The following is a 17,520-nucleotide window of genomic DNA, read 5'->3' on the forward strand; positions in this document are numbered from 1 at the left end:
AACCCTGTTTTGGGGGGAAAAAATTATTTGTAAGAAATAATTTGGACATATTTCATTTGGACAAAATGAAACATGCTTAAATCAAATCTGAAAAGGTACTGAGATGAAAGCAAGAAATAAATGTTATAAAATAGGTATATGCTATTTTATAAATCAGACACGGCCATAAAGCTCAGCTGAACACCACTGCTCCTCATGTTCTCATTCTTCCTGCTCTACACAGAACATCCAGTGCACAACTCAAGAACTTGAGGAGCAATGGAGCCACTGATTTTTATTTTTTAAAGAAAACAAACTCTTTTTTCATTATACATACCAATCCAATCACATATGAGTCCTGGTGCTTGGATGGTCTGTTTACAATGGGGGCAGAGGTAAGGATACTGAAACAAGTCAAAGCCAAAAAAGGGATAGCCTAGGACATGACTATGGGTTGGCATATTTTCGCTTTCTCATAGCTATGACAAAAATACCTCCGGGAAACAACCCAATGGAGGAAGGCTTTATCTGGGGCTCACGGTTTCAGAAGGCTCCGTCCGTGGTTGCTTGCAGATGCTCCTAGGCAGCACAAGTGGTAGCTTCACAGTGGTGGAAGGGTGTAGTAGGGGATTCTTCACCCAGTAACATAGAGGAAGTGGGCAGTGAGAAGGAACTAGGAACCAGGCAGAGACTTCAAAGGCATACCCCCCAATCAAGTACTTCCTCCAACAAGGCTCCACTTCCTCAAGTTTGCAGAACCTTCCCCAAAATAGACTTATAAACTGGGCAACAAGTCTGAGTCTGAAGAAGAAAATTTGAATGAATTGCACATTTTTCTGGAGTTTCCTACAATTACATATGGATACGTTGTTATAAAATATAAATCTTATTACAAAACACACATTTGTCTTTCTGAAATCCATCTATCCATGTATGGTTAATTTTTAAATAATATAAATAATACAATTGTTTATGGAACAAAAACCCCAAAAGCAATAGCACTCCATATATATTTATACTAAATGTCTTAGGATTTTATATATATAAATATATATATATTTTTTTTTTGAGACAGGGTTTCTCCGTAGCTTTTTGGTTCCTGTTCTGAAACTAGCTCTTGTAGACCAGGCTGGCCTCAAACTCACAGAGATCCTCCTGCCTCTGCCTCCCGAGTGCTGGGATTAAAGGCGTGCGCCACCACTGCCCGGCAGGATTTTATATTGCTGTGAAGAAATACCATGACCATGGCAACTCTTATAAAGGAAAGCATTTAATTGGGCTGGCTTACAATTCATAGGCTTGGTCCATTATCAGAATGATGGGAAGCAGGGCAGCACGAAGGTAGTCGTGGTGTTAGAGAAGTAGCTGAGAATTCTACATCTGGATCTGCAGGCAGCAGGAGGGTGGGTGAGCCATGGGCCTGGGGCCTGGTTTGAGTTTCTGAAGCCTCAAAGCCCACCCTCAATGACACACTTCCTCCAAGACCACACCCTATGAATCTATGGGGGTCATTTTAATTCAAACCACCACACTGAAGATTCATTTTTTTTCCCAGTTGAGGGACTTTTGGGATGTTTCTTGCTAGTCCAGTGTTTCCTTACATACACATTCTAAGATCACTGTAGATGCTAACAAGTAAAGAACAAAAGAGGGAGGGTCAGGAGGAGGACTTAGAAAAGGGGCTTGGGAAAGTCTGGGAAGATGGCTGGGTTCCTCAGATTTTCATTGATGTTTCAAATTCCTGGAGAAACGATTTCAGAGGAGGAAACAATTTGGTTCAGAGGTTTCATTGTTTATGGGCCTTGATGAGAAAGGTTGCAGTGGTACCAGGACATAGCAGAGAAAAACAAGCACTCTACCAACTTAGCTAGGTTCCCAGCAACCAGCCCTGCTTTCTCTTACACCACAAACCCTTTGGCCTGTGTGGGGTGGTAGCTGTGTCCCCTTAATGGTGTCCTCTATCTGGAACTTTTCTTTCCTTTGAGTTTAAGCAAAATGTTCTGTTGTTGTTGTCCTGAGCCTGTTCAATGTGTATGTGTGTATTATAACAAGAAGAGGATAAATACATGAAGTCTGTCCTCTAAGGCTTGGGATGCTTGGTGGCATTAGATGCAGAGTCAAGTTAGACTTGAGCCTGGTGACAGCCAAGATCACCTGTGGCTGTCGGTCATCATTTCGGCACACTGACATGCTTTCTCACTTGTGTATGTCTCTTCGGATTCCTTTTCTCCTATTTTTCTGGGTGTTATTTTAAAGAAATCTAGGACAGTCTGTCAGGTAAGCTAAGGGAAAAAAGATTTGTAGTAGTCAGCTAGCCTGGCTAAGGGTGTCAGAGACTCAGAGGATCCAGGAGTAATGAAGGCAAGGGAACTGGAACAGTTGCAAAGAAATGGGGAGTACTGTCACCCCTGAGGCCTTCTCATCTAGGATCTAGTTTCCCAGGCTCCAGGGAGCCCTCTGCCAAGACAGGATGCCATGTCTATATCCAAACACAAGGAAGCCAAAGGAGAAAGCCTTCTCTGTGGTCACAGGGGAGTGCCAAGATGGACAGGTCTCCACCACTGATAACAGCATTATTGATGTGGGATCAAGACTTTGGGTCACTTGATTATTAATTCTGGGAAAGTCTCTTCTGGAAAAAGCCAAGGCTGACACTTCCTCCTTGTCCTACACTGGACAATATTTTGGATGCTGGGAGGAAGCTGTAGAGAGGTGACGTGTAGCCTAGAGGCTTATTGCTGAGGGAGGCTCTGGCTCAAAGGAGCACAGGAACAGCAGGGGAAATGATGGAGCCCGGCATCTGCTACATCTAAGGAATGATCCATGATAGCCTTTCGGTTTCAAGTGAGTAAGAATGTTAAATATACAGCAAACAAAAAGTTAAAGAAAAATGGCATGTCATAACATCAGATTAGGCTCTTCCACCACCTGGCAGAATAGCTCAAGAAAATAGTCAGCCGAAGTCTCTGATTTACACCAAGGTCCCAAGCAGAATGCCTTCCTTTCAGGTGAGACTTCCAATCAGCTGTTCCCACAAGCATTTTTATATTCTAGATTGCCTTCCAGCTGTTCTCAAGGGCACAGTGTCTTGTTAGCTGACTCGCCCTTCTGTTCTCAGGGGCATCATGTTTTCCTTGGGCTGTTTTTGTTGTCGTCTTTTCTCCTTGACACGAGGCCAGTCTGTCCTGGACGGTGAGTTTTAGGGGAAACTTTGGGACAAACACGATTGGGTCTGAAATGGAGGGAGAACTACCTTGCAAAGTCAGCTCCAAACTTCGTGTGGCCATTTGCAAACATAATTTCTGTTCCAGCATCTAATGCCAATTTCAATCTGAGTATGATGCCCTGGGTGGGGAAGCCAGAGAGCAGCAAGCTTCCTGCAGCCCACACATGGCTTTGCCCCTTCTGCATCTATTTAACCCCTCTGTTATATATGTGAACCCCACCTCAGGCTTGTCCCTGCATCCCTGTTCCCACTGTATCTTTTAGATCTCACATGTGAACCATCACACACACACACACACACACACACACACACACTCACTGCTCTCATGGCATGCTCCACTGCACAGAGTAGTTGGGTGTGCCTGTCTCTTACCTTCCATGAATTCTCAGTCTCTGTTCCTGTTCCCAGCACTGAGAGGACATTCAGGGTCATCATCAATGCAGTGCACTAAGTACTCTGTCTCTTCTGTCTTGTCTTGACCTTGTTTACACTCTGGCTTAGAATGCTCAAAGCCCTGAGTTCAGTATCACACACAAACACTCGCACACATGCAAACACACACATGCACACACACTTACACTCCACAAACACACACTCACTTGCAAAACCCACGTGCACATACTCACACACACAAACAAACACTTGTGCACACACACACTCACATTACACAGAGAGATAGAGAATTAATAAATGAAAGATTTTAAAGGCTACTTCCAGGGGCAAGAAGGTAAGTGTGGATAATGCGGATAAATATGATCAAAGTATCTCATACACATGTGTGAACATGTCATAAATAAAACCATTATTTTGTACAGTTAATAAACACTTATGAAATTTTAAGGCTATGTTACATTAAGGAAAAGAGACTATTTATCGCCAGATGCCCTTCAGATCTAGAATCAATAAACATGACTTCTTGAGCCAATGGGTTGTAACATTGGCCACATCTGCCTACCTCTTCTGGATGACCTTCAGCAAGGAGGTCATGAGGGCCACAACACAGAAGAAGAGGGGAACCAGAGGGGATGAGAGCCATACATTTAGAGAAACAGATTGGAGCTTGCTTTTTTGTATCTATATGTCAAATTTATCTGATTATAATCTGTGGTGGAGCTGAATGGCTCTGTGTTTTAAGCCACACCTCTTACTTCTCACATAATAAAATACAGGCATTGAAAGAAACCTGAGTTGAATGCTTGCTAGCTTGCCCAGCTTACACCGTACCCAGACACAGTACTCTAAGAAAGTTCTGGATGTATGGGTGAGTGGCTCAGTAAGAGGACATATGGACTCACTGGACTGACAAGCCGATTTCCTTTCTTCCATTTCTCCCTGAGAAAACACATAAGACAATGAGATGAACATAAATCTTTATTTCTCTGAAAACTGAGGTAAAGAGAACGGTCTAGTGGGGGAGGGGATCTACATGGTGGAAAATGTGCTCAGCTTCATGCAAAGGCTCCAGGACATTCAAAGGAAGAAATGAAGCTCGGCCAAAGTGAGCTACTTCTTCCTTACTTGGTCCAGACTTCAGGGGTGTGACTAGCATTTCATTTCATAGAGAAAAGAGGCCAATCTAGAATCTGAGCCTATAGTTCATAGACATGTGCAATGCTAGTGCTCCCGTGAACCTGTAGGCTAGTGTTTATGATGCTGGTGAGGAAACGGACCTCATTTCCTAGGTTCCTCTTCTACCCCTATGTCCAGCCTGGCACCTACGTAGACCTCTTGCCCCAGAGGGTTGTGGGTTCTCTAAGTCTTTGAGAAGAATGGTCTGTAGGTGTGAATATCATTGTGGGCTATGACCCTGCCTCACAAAAACGTCGTATGTATAAAGGATCCTAGAAGGTTCAGAGTAGGCAGGAGTCACAGCTGCAGCAGGCTAGAAGGATAATCCTTTCTGGCTGTGCTTGTCTTTGGTCCCCTTTCATTACGACATGGATTGGGCCTGAAAAGGCCATAGTCTCCCAGCCAGCTAGTCCCACTGGATTCCTAGAAGCTCACAACTGACATTCCACAGACGCTCAGCTGTCTTCTTATTCCGGGCCCTTGGGGACACCCAGGTCCTCTTGCAGTCACTGGCAGACACAGAGAGTGAACATTAGAATGAAAACTGACAATCTCAGAACACATTTCTCAGAATAGATTTCTAGTTATATACAATATGTGCACTGGACTTAAGGAAACTACACTGAAATGAATTTTAAAGTATTCCAGGGTCAGGGTGCAGCATAAATAATTCTAGCCCCTTGGGGCTGGAGGGATGGCTCAGTGGTTAAGAGCACTGACTGCTCTTCCAGAGGACCCGGGTTCAATTCCCAGCACCCACATGGCAGCTCACAACTGTCCAGTTGCAGGGGATCTGACACCTTCACACCAATGCACATAAAATAATGTTAAATAAAACATAAAAAAATTTTAAAAAAAATCCTAGCCCTTGAGAAGCAGAGGCAAGAAGATTGGAAGATTAAGGTCACCCTTGGCTACAGAGTGACTTTGAGGCTATCCTGAACTACAGTGAGGTCCTGTCTTGAAAAACCAGAATATAGGGGCTGAAGAAATGAGTTGGTAGCAAAGCATGTTTGCTGCCCTTCTAGAAGATCCAGGTTTGTGTCCCAGCACCATGTCAGGCTGCTCACTGCCACCTGCAACTCCAGATCCAGAGGATCCAACATCCATTCTTGCCTCCATGGGCATCCTCACACGCATGCATATACACTCACACAGATGCACATAAACGTAAAAATCTTAAATACATAAGCACATATGCATATATAAAAATATAAAACAAATTTTGAAATAGTAATGCATAAGCTTTTTGTTAGTATGGCCTACAGCAAGATGCGATACCAGAACTGATACCCAACTATTTCGAAGTATTTGTGAGCCAAAGAGGCATTATAAAATACCTTCAATAATTCAATGTGATAAGAGAATACCTGTAACCTGTGGTGGCAAAGTCACAGATAACACTGCAGTGGCTTTCGTACTAAATTTAGAGAAACTCTGAATTCCATCCAAAATCACTTGTGCCCAGGGAAAACTACGTAAGTACTGACCTGTTTTAGAGTGAGCAGACGGACCAAGGATGGGGAGAATAGTGACAGGGAGATAGACCGCCCCACTGGAGTTCTAGTTCTCATAATTACGACACTTCTATGTGATGTTTGGAAAATATAATTCTGATTTTTTTTTTTAAAAAAGCCTATCATTTGGCTGGCCTTCTATTCCAACCTTATTTGTTTATGCATATGTAAGATATATGTGTGTGTGTGTGTGTGTGTGTGTAAGTTTATGTGGATTTTTGCTTTTATACAAAAGTGAGACCATGTTTTATTTAGTTTGGGGAAGAAGTCTTTTTTTGTTGTTAAAATATATCTTAATTATATAGATAGCAAATATATGTGAGATCATCCAAAACATTTTAAATAATAAGGAAACAGCTAGAATAAGAAGTTGTAAGCCTCTTTCATATTTTGTCTGGCACTTCCTCATCTCCCTAGGTTTTTCTAGAATAGTCACTATGTATTTGTAACAACATTCACATGGTCTTTTAAAAAGATTTTGCTTTCATTCTCTGTATCCACGTGTGTCTGTGTGAGAGCTTGTGCATGTGAGTGAGTGCCTGTGGAGGCCAGAAGAGGGCATCAGTCCCCTGGAGCTGAAGTCACAGTCAATGTGGCACTGAGAGCCGAACTGCCGTCCTCTGCAAGAGCAGAAAGAACCCTCAGCTGCTGGGTCATATCTCAGCCCCTATAGTTTTGTATTCTGTTTTTTGTTTGTTTGTTTGTTTTCTCATGTTGTATTATGAAAATCCCTTATTAATTAAACATTATCTGAAATTATATTAAATGACTATATAATATCTGTCACATTCATAAGGCAGTAACACTCAGATTGTGGGGGTAGATTTGTTCAATAAAAAGAGGATGCATACCAGGCAGTAGAGTGTACACCTTTAATCCCAGCTCTTGGGAAGCAGAGGGGAGCTCTGTGAGTTGAAGCCTGCCTGGTCTACAGAGTAAGTTTCAGGACAACCAGGACTACACAGAGAAACCTTGCCCCGCTCCAAACAACAACAGCAAAAGGATGCAAACCAAAAATATGAGCCACATGCATAATTCAGATTTTCTAATGGCCACACTTAGAGGACAAAAGGAAACTAGGCATGCTGAGACATAGCTATAACCCAGCACTCAGAAGACTGAAACAGAAAATCATAAATCTGAGGTCAGACTGGACTTCGTAGTGAGAAAATGCCTCTAAGCTAAATCAAGAGCTGGTCACGGCACACTCCACTAATCCTAGCACTTGGGAAGCAGAGGCAGAGACAGTTGGAACTCTTGAGTTTGAGGACAGCTGAGATGACTGTATGATCTGATACACATAACACACATAGCTGAGGGTCAAACACATGCCAAGAACTCAAGCTACATTACATTGGCTGCTACCATTTATCCATTCCCTTACCACAGACACTAACGGTACTCTCAGAGCTCCACTTAACAAATGGCATGTTGCTTAGCAACCAACAGTAGACCAGACTGGGCTGGATTAATTCACGGAATGGGTAGGGGACTTTAGCTTGGACTTCTCATTTGCAAGCTCTGACTGCACGTGGAGTTATGTTTACATGTGGTACTCAAATTCAAAAGATGCTCACAGAAACCTGGCACACTGAAATAAAACTGACCCTACCCAAGCCTGGATTCCATCATCCAGCACCAAGGATCTGACCAATGCAAAGTTCCGTGATTCACAGACACACCAGTAGTAGAGTGCCAACCCGTACCGGAAGTACTTGCCGCTCAGGGGCTCCAGGCCCTCTGCCAGGGCGCAGTGCAGGCTGGTCTGAGCTCCCTGCCGGGTGGACTTGAAGAAGGGTGAGAAAAGCCGCCACAACAAGCACAGTAGGAAGGAGTGTCTGACGATCTCAGACATGACGATACCTGGGTGTACCGCGTAGGCGGTGACCCCGGTTCCTAGGACAAAGAAGACACAGTAAGGCCAAGGACATGCTCTGAGCCCTGTGGCAAAATACCCAAATGACAAGAGGGGACTTGGGAAACACAAGTCTAGGTTTCAAAAGGGTCTACTCACTCTGCCCAGTAATGAACTGATCTCTTTGAGAAAGATCTACATAGCTTTCTCAGCTTTCTATGCTCCTAAAGAAGAGTCCTAGTTCAATGTTATCTTATATGGAGGCTTACATACTACTAATAAAAACATGTGGGAAATGGAAGTATTAATCATTAATAACAGTATCTTTGCCATTTCTATGGGGGACAACAACCTGTTTGAAAGGTTGAGGATAGAGACTAGCTGGGGAAGCACATTCATGAGGTGTGGATGGAAGGATGTTGGTGGGAATTATGGGACATTAAGTTGCTCCCAACACAACTCCCATACCATCTCATTTTCAGTACTGTTTACGTTCAGTATGCATTGTGCATTTTACCTGTGTGGTTTCATTTCTTTTAGTTTTTTGATTTACACAACTTAGTGAAGGAAGGGAGCTAGACAGATGGCTCAGTGGTTAGGAGCATTGACTGCCCTTCCAGAGGACCCAGGTTCAATTCCCAGCACCCATATGGCAGCTCACAGCTGTCTGTAACTTCAGTTCCAGGGGACCTGACACCCTTACCCAGATATACATGCAGGAAAAACACCAATGCATATAAAATAAAAATATAAACAACTTATTGAAGGAAAATAAATCAGTTACTAGTGGAGTTATCATTGGATCAATCAGCCACTGATGGCTTGTATCAGTTATTCACTGAGACATTTAACCGTATGCTGGAAGATGGACTAACAACTCCAAGCCTCCCGGCAATTTAATGAAAACTACAAAAGTTTTGAGATTCTAATTTGGAATACAAAGGGTGTTTGATTTTCAATTTCTGCTTTGTAAAGAGCAGGCCATTCCTTCACTGACGCAAGTAACTTATATCACATTTTTGCTTCTGACGATGCTATAAATTCAATACTGGTTCTCTGGCCATATCAGTTATGAACATAAAGTACATCTCTAACAGTGGACACCTTAAATAGGAACAGATGAAGCTAGAATATTGTTCCTTTCTTTGATGCGACAGCAGGGTATCTTTCACAACCAAGTTAAAGTGAAAATCTTGTCCACATAATAGATACATTCTATTAAAAAAACTCATCAATCTTGGGCAACTTGTAACTATTTTAGAAAGTAGTTATTGTCCAAAGCTGGAAGAAAATAAAATAAAGGTGAGGCCTGACAGGGAACAACTGGATAAGAAAATCAATGCAGGAACAGCAATTTGGACTCCATTCCAGTTACAATGCAGGTTCTCCTGCATTCAGGGCAGCATTGCACGGCATCTTTCTAGAATCTGTTCCTTGGATGTGCTCTCGCCCGTAGCGCTCTCTGTTTTGTAGATTTATACACTCTCTGGCACAAGGTGGGGCAGGCACGTTTGGTTCACTTAGCAGTGGATATAACAGATAAGGTAATTTAGGAAATAATTCAAGCAGGAGACTGCTGTAACCTCAGAATACTGAGACAAATGATGCCATTATTGTTAATATGTGGGTGATAAATCTGGTTGTACATGCAGCCTTGATTGGTTGAGAAGGTATTCCCTTTGGGGAAATAAGTTGTTGAAAAGAATACACTGATTTGGTATGGACTATCATCAGGATCCATAATTGTGACTTGTCAAAGAAACCTCCTTCTCAACTGACCTGCAGAACATTGTAGGGAAGGGTTATGGGCCAAGTCCTTATGTGCCTTAGTACTTCATTTCAACACAGAGTCTGTGCTTCTCACCCGGCTCCTCACTACCTCAGAATGTCTCCAAAGGCCCGGCCAAAACTCTTGACCGCCTGATGCTGAGAGGTTGTCGCTTCTTCTCACACCTGCTCTACCCTGCACAGGTGTGACCCCAAGGTCAGGCAATCCTGTGCCTCCCTTTTCCTTCTCCTTTTTTGGAACAGCACTTCTCACTCAACTAATCAGAGGCAGGGGACTTGGAGAGCAGGGGACAGAGGCCGGTCATGTCTTAGCTCTGAAAAGAGGCTTATGCAGCAGTAGGTAGCATTAAGATGCCTATGTACAGCTAAGAAAATGGAGACACGGAGCAACTAAATAAATTGCCAAGGTCTGATGCCCCACTTGGAGAGTGACTCCCACTGCTGGATTCTTCAGTGAAGACTGTCTCAGCTGGGAGACGTACTTGAGCAAATTCCTTAATACAGCTGTGCTTTCTCTTCATTCATAGATAGAGGAAAATAATAATGCTTATCTCATAAGAACAGTTGGAGGCTTATACAGTGCCTGGCACGCAAAGTTCCCTGTCATTACTATGTATTGCCACGATTATCTTATTCTCCTGCTCTGACATTCTGATACTGACATTCTTCCCAGATTCTGAATTATTCACAATAGCAAACAGTCCCCTAAACTCAGAGAGATCAGGACCCACGGATTATCTAGACCCCAGGGAAAAGCAGAATTATTAAATTATTAATTATTAAAGATTAAGGTCTCATTTTATAGCTGACGGGGCAGTCGGGGAAGTTAAAGGAACATGTCTACATATGCACAAGTAGTTTAGTATGCGGAAGGGTAAGAACTCAGACCCAGGAGCCTGGAATCCAGCCCTATCTCCCTGACAGAAGCTTAGGGGAACCCAGTGTAAGGTACACGGGAGGAAGAGCTTAGAGCGGAGAGCCCACGTCCCAGTTCTGGCTCTCTATGAACTACAGAAGTAATCCCTGGGGTCGTCTGATGCCCCCATTTATCGTATGATCTTGAGCTAGCTGTTTCCATGGATTTCAGTTCTGACCTATAAAATGGGAATACTCTAAACCTACTCCGACTGTTACAAAGGTTTGTTGTAAAAATAAATAAATAAATAAAACAAAATAATCGGAGGCAAAGAGGCAGCCAACATAAGGCAACTTTCCAGAGTTCCAACCTCTTCAGCCCAGGACTCCCTGAGGGACAGCAACTCCATTCTGTCAGTAACCTCAGTCTCCTGGCCACACCATGGTCCTTCTTGTAAGGTACATGGTACCGGAAAATGTTTATGTTCTGTTGGAACTCACTGGGAAGCTCTGGAAATGGAGTTGCCCCGCTTCACACTGAAGCATATTTATGTCAAACATCTTCCAACCTGCCCTGTTCTTTCCTAGGTGAGGATGGCTCCTGGCTCTGTCATGGGAAGACGGAAAAACGGCAAGCAGCTAAAATGTGTTCTTGAGAGCAGCTAGAAGGGAAGCGGTTCCCAACCAAGGTTATTCATTGTCTATCCTGTAACGTTAAAATGCCTGGAATAGGAGCAGGGAGTTAAAGTCCAGCTACAGGAGGCTCACCCGTGGAGAAAAAGCTCAACGGAGGATTCCGGCTGACTGCTTCAATTTCAATACTCGGTTTCTGCTGGATGTTGTAGGTGCCTGCTTTGGTAATGTTCTGTTTATCTGGAGCTATTTGCTCATTTGCTGAGAAACAGTTTTATGCTCTATCTAGAACTCTCAATCAGGACTCTGACTGACTGCCACAATGGGGCTTCCTCAGTTAGTTTCTGCTAGGTGTTTAGAAGACCCTGACATTCCCTTTTATTTGCTCTCTCAACTGGGCAAGAGTCTCTGCTAGCTGTTGTTAGTGCCCAATCTGGTGTTTTAGTATCTGTCCACTGTTCTCTCTGTTACTACTCTTTATTCTTTTATTTTTGCTTCCTACATATTTAATAAACTTACTCATTCAAAACAAAAAGCACAGCTATCAAAGATCATTCTCCAAACCATGCAGAATAGTACTAAAATACGTATGTTCAACATCCTGGTTCCAGAAGTTTCTATGAACCTATAATCTGGACTAAGGGTCCTGTTTTTATTATTTAAATGATAAAATACTTTATTATTTCCCCACACGTACCTTGGAGCCTCCTGGCCAGCTCTCGGGTGAAAAGTACATTGGCCAGCTTGCTGTGACAATAAGCGAAAAAACGGCAGTAGCGCTTCTCTCCCTGGAGGTCATGGAAACGGATCTTGCCACCAAGGTGGGCCACTGAGGATAGGTTTACTACCCGTGCGGGAGCAGACTCCTTCAGCCGCCCCAAAAGCAGGTATGTAAGAAGAAAATGGCCTACAAAGAAATCCAAAAGGAAAACCCAAGGGTAGAATGTCTCTAGGCTCAGGCTCAGGGTATGGGAACAGAAGAGAGAATTTTCATACTGGCTCACTGTCTTCTGCGTGTGAATAAAGCCTGAATCACTCCATGCTAAATGGTCACTTCCTTTAAGTTAGTCAATACTCCAAAGCAAGGGCCAAAGTTAGACTGCATCAATGATATTTAATCTAGATTTTTGTACCTATTGTTTATATTCCCATCTGCTTGTCTCCAATTTCTCTGCATAACTGTGGGTTCTCATACACTCATACAGAAAGAAAGCTATAATAGTCAGCGAAAATAACATTCGCTTAGGATATGCCACATGCTCCCGTGACTAGAGCATTAACCTTGAACTCTGAACACCAATCTATCTTGTGTATCAAGTTCGCAAGGTCCACTTACCCCCACATACCAGCCCAAGGCTTTCTCTGGTTCTCGTGTGGATGTCACTTTCCCTGCCAAATCCAGATCCTGAATACCCACAGGTTGGCTCTGTCCAGCAAGCCCCACGTTGCCACTACCCCATCTAAGAATGGCATTTTTCTCCCTAGTATTTTCTGAGATGGGGGCTTCTGAATAGAAACACAGAGTCACATTTTTGACTGCTTAAAAAAGCGCAAACGAGCAATGTGTCTTGTGGTGAGGGATCCTATGAGGATCCTAAGAGGCTCTATGAGGATCAGTGGAGATCCTGAGCACTGGGCAGAGGCATCTTCCTGAGAGGTCAAGGTGGGTCATAGCTCACCTTTAACCACACAAAGATACTTACCCAGGTGGTTGACTCCAAAGTGGGTTTCAAAGCCATCTGTTGTCTTAGCATAGGGGTACATCATCACTCCCGCATTGTTGATCAAAATATGGAGCTTCTTTTCCTCTGTTGAGTACAATCAGGGAGATCCTTCAGCTGGCAATGCAACCTCTAGCCACCTGTCACCATCTCAAGTGTTGCACCCTCCTCCCTGCTTTCGTCGGCGACTACTCTTTGTTAGGCAAGGTTATCACTCACCACTCATCTTTCTCCTGTCTCCTAAGATAAGATGTTGCCTCAGAAGTCAATAACTACTCCCCCATTTGGACCTGTCTGGGTGACATAGAATCACCATTGTCATTGGGTTTCTGATTTTACTTGTTGATATCTTCCTGGACACCACTTGTTCATTCACATGGCCAATGTATACTAATCACCAGCTCTGGAGCAGGCCCACATTGATGGGCCCTGGGAAGACTTGGCAAAACAAGGCACATCTAGACCTTGTCCCTCAAGGACCTGTAGTCCTTGGTAGATGCCGGTAATTTCCCAAGACATGGGAGCATTTTGACAATGGCACACACTCATCTAGTGCCTGTAGCCACAGAAGGTTGACTTTCTGGATGAAAGGAAAGAACAGTACCAGGGCCACACCTCACGCCAAGGTACAAGCTCAGACATGGAGATGAAACCTCCAAGATTCCCACTGTGGAGCAAAAATGTTGATAAAGATCCTGCCCAGCTTGTCCCCCTGCCATCCCTCTGCCAATTCCCTGTCCTGCTGGTTTATGTGGCTGAACCTGTCCAGTGGGATCATGGGTATGATGCAAGGGCCATAGATAGTTCTGGGTGGGGCAGTCATCCCTACGTTGTTCAGTTTCCTGCTTTCCTGGCTACTTGCTGGAACCTTACCTGCCAGGAAGCGTTCAGCAAAGGCTCGGATGGATTTGGTGTCAGATAGGTCCAATTTCCACACCAGCACCTGGGAGTTCTTGGTATCTGCTCGGATGTCACTAGCAGCAGACTCTCCCTTTAGTACATCTCGACAGGCAATGTATACTCGTGCTCCTGGGGCCAAGACAGAACGGGCAACGTGTGCAGAGGTACAGGAAGTGAGCTTGCAGCTGATGGGTAGAGCATACTCATATCTGTCCCTATGGCGGTGGAACGGCCATACTGCCACTTCCAGCTTCTCACAGTGCAGCTGAGAACCCTCATCTTGCACTCTGGTATTTCATCCTGCTTAGTATCTACCTTAAAATAACTGACTTGACCACTATTACCCAGAGACATCATTCCCCTTACTCCCTGAAGTAGAGAAGGTACGGGAAAGAAGGGAGCTATGAGGAAAGCCAGAATGAATTAGTGCCACATTAGAGTTGGATTCCAGTGTCCTTAAATTCCCATCACTGCCTCCAAGCCCAGAAAGAAAGACAAGGAAATTCAGGCAGGACCCTGGTGAAGAGGGCAGGAGGTGTGGCCCCGGGGAAACAGACAGGGAAGGACTCACCTCTTCGTGCGAGCTCTCTGGCCGTCTCCTTGCCAATGCCTGTGTTGGCACCTGTGATGACCACTACCTTTCCGGGAATCTGCACACTCGTTGTACAAACTCCACCAGCAAAGAACTTCCTGTGCCCAAAGGGAGAAAAATCATACACCAGTCTCCCAAACTCATGCTGAGATGCATAAAACAAGACCACATAACTACAAAGAGGGAGGGCTTTAAATTGGTGTCATAAAATGTCATCATCTTAAAAAGTTCATTTGAGCCAGGCAGTGATAGTGCACACATTTAATCCCACACTTGGGAGGCAGAGGGCAGGTAGATTTCTGTGAGTTCCAGGTCAGCCTGATCTACAGAGCTAGTTCCAGGACAGCCAAGGCTACACAGAGAAACCCTGTCTCAAAAAACAAAAAACAAACAAGCAAGCAAGCAAAGAAGTTAGTTTGCATGGGCCACTGTTTGATTGGCCAGGATAGTGGCCAGCTCAGAGGCATAGAGAGGAAGGTCATGTGTCCTGAACAAGCAGAGAAAATGCTCCTGAGCCAGGGCCAATGGAGCTATTCCTTGTCGGGTAACAAAGCTAACAGTCTAATCTCTAGATTCCCATAGGTCAGCCTCCTCCTCTGACCCACACTGGAAACACACGAGTGATGAACACTAGTGGAATCAATGGCCCTGAGCCCTAGGGCTCCAATAGTCAGCAGAGGAACTGGTGGACAGCATCTGAGCTGACACATGTATCACCCCTCAGTTGTCTCTTCAGTTGTAGACGGTAGAGCATCCTGAGAGACTTTCAGCCACTGGGTTAGGGATTTTATTCAGGCCATTGGCATGCAGAGAAAACTTTCTTACTAAAAACAAGACCACAGAGTCTAGAATACTTTCTGAACATCACTGGCTGACAGACACTGGGCTAGACACTTTCTACACTCACTGTCCACCCCAGGCTAGACTTTTCACACTTGATATCTATCCCAAGCTAGACACTTTCTACACTCACTGTCTACCCCAGGATAGACCATCTCTACACTCACTATCTTTCCCAAGCTAGATACTGTCCACACATACTATACTTCCTTATGTAATTTATATTAATTCCCCAGCCATTTCAGTATTATTCCTACATTGCAAAGCAGAAAATGAAACCAAAGTTGTTCAAATCATTTCTAAACATATCCATGATTGAGTATAACACTCCAACACCCTGTCCCTAATATGTCTATCTAACCTTTATTTTTTTGGCAGCAGGGGCGGGAGGAGAGGATGGGGACTCAAGACAGGGTCTCTCTATTTAGCCCTTACTGTCTTGGAAGTCACTCACTCTATAGACCAGACTGGACTCTAACTCAGAGATCCAGCTGCCTCGGTCTCCCAAGTGCTGGGATTAAAGACAAGCACAACCACGCCTGGCTTCTATCTACCTTCTTAATCATCCGCAAATTTTTAATTCTCTACTCAGAATAGCCCTTTCTTTTGCACCTCCAGAAATCCCCAGTGAAAGGGCTATTTCCAAAACATTTAGTGAGAGAAGTATCACGGGGAAGCGAGTTTGTTTCCTTCCCAGAGTGCCTACTGCTGGACAATGCGTTCCTCGACAAAGACGCCCTGGTGACACCCTACCTTACCTAAGGTCAGAAAAGAAAGGGAAAGTGTCAGAGAAACCTAAAGGGGTTAAATGAAAGTTCAGGACACCCGTCCCTTCAGCCTTCCCTTAGCGTCAGAATACGAATCAGCCCCACCTCCGCCCACCCAGGTGCTTCCTTCTCAATTTCCACCTAGCTTCCATAATCCCTCCTTTCCTGCTTTTACTGTTCTAATCTCTCTTTCACCGTCTCCCCTTTTCTCCTTTAGCAGTCGCAGGTGGCTACCACTGCAGGGCTTTGTAAAGTATTGCTGAGTTTCTGGATTAAGACAAACCTGATGGATGGAGCTGTCAGGTACAAAATCGAGAGGAAAGACACGAACAGTCCCAAGATAACCAGCATCTTGTCAACCTCCTTGGCGGCTGCTGCTCCAGCTCCACCCTCAACCTGTCCTCGGGATCCTTCTCTGGCTCCAACTCCTGGCAGTTTCTGCTGACTCTTAGCTCCTCTCACTCCAGAGCACTCTGCAACAGGCTGGCTTAAACCGAGCTCAGAATCTTACTTAAATCCGAGAGACTTCAGAGCACAGCCTCCTGGGAGATGTAGTTCTGCAGGGGTGGGGCTTAAGGGAAGATTAGTGCTTTTACTGGCAGAGAGAATTTGGTGAAACTGGAGATTCCCCAGCCACTGTAACATCAAGACAGAATACGTTTAACTTTATCAGCAGACTTCATAAAAGGTACTCATAGTGACACACTTTTATAATTCAATTTGGCAGGGTGAAGCAAGATGATCACACGAGCCGACAAACAAGTTCAAGGCCAGCCTAAACAATATGCAAGACCCTGTGTCAAAAAAAAAAAAAAAAAAAAAAAAAAAAAGACCTAACGACGCTTGAAATATGTGTGATCTAAAGTAGAAGAGTGAGTGAGGGTCAGGGAGAAGGCTTAGTGGATAAAGCACTTTCCAAGCAAGCTGGCGGACCTGAGTTCAATCCCCAAAACTCATGTAGAAGCCAGATGTGGTGGCTTCAGCCAGAAGAGGTGGTTCCCAACTGTAATCACAGTAATACTAGTGCAAAATGGAAGCTGGACGCTCAGGGGCCGGGGAGCCTGAAGGAACTGGAAGGTACCCAGAATCAAGAGGTACCTTGCCTCAAAGAGAAGGCTAAAAGAGAGAGCTGGCTCCTGGGAAATTGTCTTCTAGCTTCCATATGCATGTACTCACAAACCCCAGCATCAATAAATAGGCCAGGGAAAATGGCTCAGCAGGTATCAGCAAAAACACACAGGCTCGATGACCTGAGTTTGACTCCCAGGTCCCACAAGC

The 17,520-nt window shown here is 44.3% G+C and overlaps 1 protein-coding gene across 2 annotated transcripts; it reads right to left on the reverse strand.

Annotated features, from left to right (window-relative positions):
• Positions 1-5,180: 5,180 nt before the first annotated feature.
• On the reverse strand, positions 5,181-16,621 carry Rdh12 (retinol dehydrogenase 12). 2 transcript variants are annotated; one of them, XM_057782962.1, is made up of 7 exons: positions 16,526-16,621; positions 14,615-14,733; positions 14,017-14,172; positions 13,126-13,230; positions 12,120-12,329; positions 7,998-8,187; positions 5,181-5,283 (listed from the first exon to the last, which is right to left on the reverse strand). In XM_057782962.1, exons 1-7 carry the CDS (start codon positions 16,591-16,593, stop codon positions 5,181-5,183), a joined length of 951 nt encoding a protein of 316 aa, XP_057638945.1. In that variant the 5' UTR covers positions 16,594-16,621. The 2 variants fall into 2 exon arrangements, with proteins under 2 accessions (XP_057638945.1, XP_057638946.1); XM_057782963.1 differs by having other exon boundaries at positions 13,126-13,191; positions 14,002-14,172.
• Positions 16,622-17,520: the final 899 nt, after the last annotated feature.

This window comes from Chionomys nivalis, chromosome 10 (assembly GCF_950005125.1).
Source record: "Chionomys nivalis chromosome 10, mChiNiv1.1, whole genome shotgun sequence".
Taxonomy (NCBI): domain Eukaryota; kingdom Metazoa; phylum Chordata; class Mammalia; order Rodentia; family Cricetidae; genus Chionomys; species Chionomys nivalis.